The sequence below is a fragment of the Pan troglodytes genome, chromosome 12 (assembly GCF_028858775.2).
Source record: "Pan troglodytes isolate AG18354 chromosome 12, NHGRI_mPanTro3-v2.0_pri, whole genome shotgun sequence".
In the NCBI taxonomy this organism is placed as follows: Eukaryota; Metazoa; Chordata; class Mammalia; order Primates; family Hominidae; genus Pan; species Pan troglodytes.
Window position 1 is genome coordinate 103,048,336 of NC_072410.2, and position 4,775 is coordinate 103,053,110.

At 35.1% G+C, this 4,775-nt stretch overlaps 1 protein-coding gene across 1 annotated transcript; it reads right to left on the minus strand.

Annotated features, from left to right (window-relative positions):
- Nucleotides 1-229: 229 nt before the first annotated feature.
- Nucleotides 230-556, minus strand: LOC736310 (CDGSH iron-sulfur domain-containing protein 1-like). The gene has a single exon (XM_054677705.1). It carries the CDS (start codon nt 554-556, stop codon nt 230-232), a length of 327 nt encoding a protein of 108 aa, XP_054533680.1.
- Between the last annotated feature and the right edge of the window lie 4,219 nt (nt 557-4,775).

The following is a 4,775-nucleotide window of genomic DNA, read 5'->3' on the forward strand; positions in this document are numbered from 1 at the left end:
CACAGGCCATGAGGTTGGTGTTTCCTTTTTTTTTTTTTTTTTTTTTGTTTAAACAAATGTGCACCACGATGTTTCAAAAAGTAAGACAAATGCCATTAATACGAAAGCTGCAGTTTGCAATATACCACATTTAGAACCCAGGGGAGGTGAATTAGACAGAGGTGGTAGTCATTCTAATTAAGCAATCAGTTAACTTCACAAGTTGATATGCAGCATCAACAGTGTCCAGTTAAGTTTCTTTTTTCTTGATGATCAGAGGTCCCACGTTGTCTCCAGTCTGTTTGTTGTGTTTTGTGTGAGACCCATCACAGAATGGGAACTTTTTAGACCTCCAGCAATGGCAGTACACAGCTTTATCTTCCAAATCCTCCATGTCAAAAGCATGTACTATCTTGGGGTTGTCTTTCTGGATGTGAAGGTTCATCATAGCTTTATTCTGATGATCTTTGTCATAAAATCTTTTGTAAGCTAGATAACCAGTTGCAGCTCTCCCAGCAGCAATAGTAAATGCTGTGATCCATTCAACTTGTATGCTGGAACTGGAAGTCAGACTCATGGCGTCGTTGCTTGCAAGGCGTGTGCACTAGGATACCAGGCACAAGTGGATTCCTCAACCTATTTTTATATTTATGTCTCATCTCACACACTATAGTTGAAACTTTTTTGTTTTTTAATCCATCCCAACTATATTGGCCTTATAATTGTAGTGTCTAGTTCATTTTCATTCAATATAATGATTGATATAGTTGGATTTAGGTCTGCCATTTTACCATTTTTAGGTATTTGTTGCTTCTGTTTTATGTCCCACTTTTTCTCTTTTCTTTCCTTTGTTTGGGTTAATTGAAATTTTTTTAGTATTCCATTTTGATTTTTCTATTGAATTTTTAGCTATATGTTTTGCATTATTATTTTGGTGGCTGCTCTAGGAACAACAATATGCATCTTTAGCTTATTTCTTTATACCTAGAGTTAATAAGGTACTATGTCACATAAAATGTTGGCTGCTTTGCTATAATACAAGGAGCTCCCTTATCCAGCTCCTTTTCCAGACAGAATGTTAAGTAATACCTACCTTCTATGAACAGCAGAAGAAAAATTGGAAGCTAATAAAAGTTGATTCATGAGGTTTTGGGAATGAAGCCATCTCCATAACATAAAAGCAGCAAGTGCTGATATAAAAGCTGCAGCAAATTATCCAGAAAATCTAGCTAAGATAATTCATGAAGGTGGCTATGATGCAGGACAGGTGAGCCCCAAACTGGGGCTTAACCTGTGAGGGTTCTTGGCTTCTCCCAGGAAAGAATTCAAGGGCGAGCCAGTGGTAGGGTAGAAGAACACAGCTTTATTGAAGTGGCAGTGTTATAGCTCCATGACTGCTCTTGCAGAGCAGGGAAACCCCATAGGCAGAGAGTAGCAGCTCAGGACAGTTCTGTAATCATATTTATACTTACTTTTAATTGCATGCAGATTAAGGAGCAGTTTATGCAGAAATTTCTAAGGAAAAGGTAGTAACTTCTGGGTTGTCGGGTCATTGCCATGGAAAGAGGTGGTAACTCCTGAGGGTTGCCATGTAATGGTAAACTGACATGGCACACTGCTGGGCGTGCCTTATGGAAAGCTGCTTCTACCCAGTCCCTGTTTTAGCTAGTCCTCAATTTGGACTGATGCCCAAGCCCTGCCTCTGGAGTTGAGTCCTGCCTCCTACCTCAGCTACACTGAATAACAGATTTTCCACATAGACAAAACAGCCTTCCATTGGAAGAAGATGCCATCTAGGACTTTCATTGCTAGAGAGGAGAAGTCAATGCCTGGGTTCAAAGCTTCAAAGGACAGGCTGACTCTCTTGTTAGGGGCTAATGCAACTGGTGACATTAAGTTGATGCCAATGCTTATTTACCATTCTGAAAGTCCTAGAACCCTTAAAAATTATGCTAAATCAACTCTGCCTGTGCTCTAGAAATGGAAAAATCAAGCCTGGATGGTAGCACATCTGTTTATAGCATGGTTTGCTGAATATTTTAAGCCCACTATTGAGACCTATTGCTCAGAAAAAATGATTCCTTTATAAATATTACTACTAATTGACAATGTGTCTAGTCACCCAAGAGCTCTGATAGAGATGTACAAGGATATTAATGTTTTCATGTCTGTTAACAAAACATCCATTCTGCAGCCCATAGATCAAGGAGTAATTTTGACTTTCCTATCTTATTATTTAAGAAATACATTTTGTAAATCTATAGCTGCCATACTTAGTGATTAGTCTGCTGAATCTTGGCAAAGCACATTGAAAACTGCCCAGGAAGCATTCACCATTCTAGATGCCATTAAGAACATTTGTGATGCATTGGAGGAGGTCAAAATGTCAACATTAACAGGAATTTAGAAGACATTGATTCCAGTTCTCATGAATGACTTTGACGGTTCAAGTCTTGAGTAGAGGAAGTAACTGCAGATGTGGTAGAAATAGCAAGGGAACTAGAATTAGACTTGGAGCCTAAATATGTGACTGAATTGTAGCAATATGATGATAAAACTTCAATGGAGGAGGAGTTGCTTCTTAGGGGTGAGCAAATAAAGTGAAATCTATTCCTAGTGAAGATTCTGTGAACATTGTTGAAATGACAAAAAAGGATTTAGAATATTAGATAAACTTAGTTGATAAAGCAGCAGCAGGGTTTGAGAGGATTGACTTTAATTTTGAAAGTCGTCCTATTGTGGATAAAACACTATCAAGCAGCATCACATGCTACAGAGAAATCTTTTGTGAAAGGAAGAATCGATTGATTAGGCAACTTCATTGTTGTCTTATTTTAAGAAATTGCCACAGCCACACCAACCTTCAACAACCACCACCCTAATCATTCAGCAGCCATCAACACTGAGATAAGACCCTCCACCAGCAAAAAGATTACAACTCACTGAAAGCTCAGATAATCATTAGCATTTTTTAGCAATAAAGTATTTTTTAGACATAACGCTATTGCACATTTAATAGACTACAGTATAGTGTAAGCATAACTTTTATATGCCCTGAGAAACCAAGAAATTCATGTGATTCACTTTATTGCAATATTTGCTTTATTGCAGTCATCTGGAACTCAACTTGCAATATCTCTGAGGTATGCTTGTAATGCTTTTGTAAGTTCATTTTGTCAAAAGTGAAACACATGAAATAAATGTTAAGACATTGAATATTGGAGATTTTCTTCAATGATAATAAAATACAAATTTTGGTGGAACACAGTGTTATAGAGGAAATAATTTTCTTACTAAATTAAGATATTAATAGACTCAGAATGTACTTGAAGTTGGTTGGGTGCACACATACTTAATAACTGTTTCCAAATGTCGTTTTTTTCCCCCATCAGTTGAATTAGAAACTGTAGTTGTAAAAAATTAAGTAATTTTATATGTACTCAGAAAACTGAACTACAAAATTTTGTGACAAAACTGATTTTGAGTGCGAAATAATAGTTTAGCATGACAGTATACACTTTTCTCTTTCCTGCCTATTATCAGTCAGATTTTAGAAATCTTTGAATTTTTGAAGAACTACTTTGTGAATCAACTTGTGTCTTAAAATGTTGTAGAGCTTTTGTGTAAACAAATTCTCTAAATTTTGGTTCATTTTGTTTAAAACCAGCTGGAGATTTTAACCAAAATTAAGTAAGTGATTCATCTTGAGACATCAGCTTATGAATCTTTTTTTGAATTGTGACTACTAAAAACAAGCCCTGTAAGTAGGAAGACACTGAGATTTCTCTCTACAAAAGCAAGGGAGAAGCTGAAAAAAAAAATCACAAGAGATAAAATGGTGTACCACACTTAATATTCAAATTTTCTAAGTGCTTTGGAATATCTTGATTTATGGGGTGAATCTTGTGATGGTGCTCACATGGTAGTTAAGTAAATTTGTATTCCGCAATGTGGTGGAATGGAATTGAGTAGGCCTATGATCTCGAACATGTAAAACTGGTGAACCACTCAAAAGAATCATAGAGACAACTTATTTGACATGTTTTGGCAAAGAAAACTACTCTGAGACAAAAGGAAAGTATCCGTGAAAATACTTGAAGTGAAATATTTACTCTTTTCAAATATGAAAAATAATTAAAATGGACAATATCCTCAATTTCACTAAAATTTCCCCAAGCTTTCCAGATATCTCAATACCAGGAGGCAAAATGTTTTCTCAATTAAAAAAATTGTGCTCTACAAAGAAGGGCCAATTCAAAGAATCGATGATTTCAAATGCATGAATCATAACATGCAATTTGAAGAAAATTGCAGGCAATTTTATGGCAAAGTCTAAAATGATAAGATCAGCTTGAAAAAATTACAATCTTCGAAAAATTTGGTGATACAATATTAGAGGGTGATATGTCTAGGAAACAGAATTAAATATGCAAATCCATATCAGACATAAATTATTCTGTTTACATTATTTTTTAATGTTCAGATGATCAACATAGAGATTAAATTTTTAAAAAAATTTTCAATCTGCATTTCTTTTATTAAGAATGAAGTTGAGCATTTTTCATATTGCTTAACTATATTTCCTTGTCAGTGATTATTTATTTATATTCTTTCAGTTTTTCTGTTGAGTAGAAAGTCTTTTTTCTTCACAATTTCCAAAATCTCTGTCTCTTTTCCTAGTTGGAAAAGAAAGGATAATTTTATTTTATTTTATGGGTTTAAAACTTTTTTTTCTAACTTTTATTTTAGATTGAGGGGGTATGTGTGCAGGTTTGTTACCTGGGTATATTGAGTCA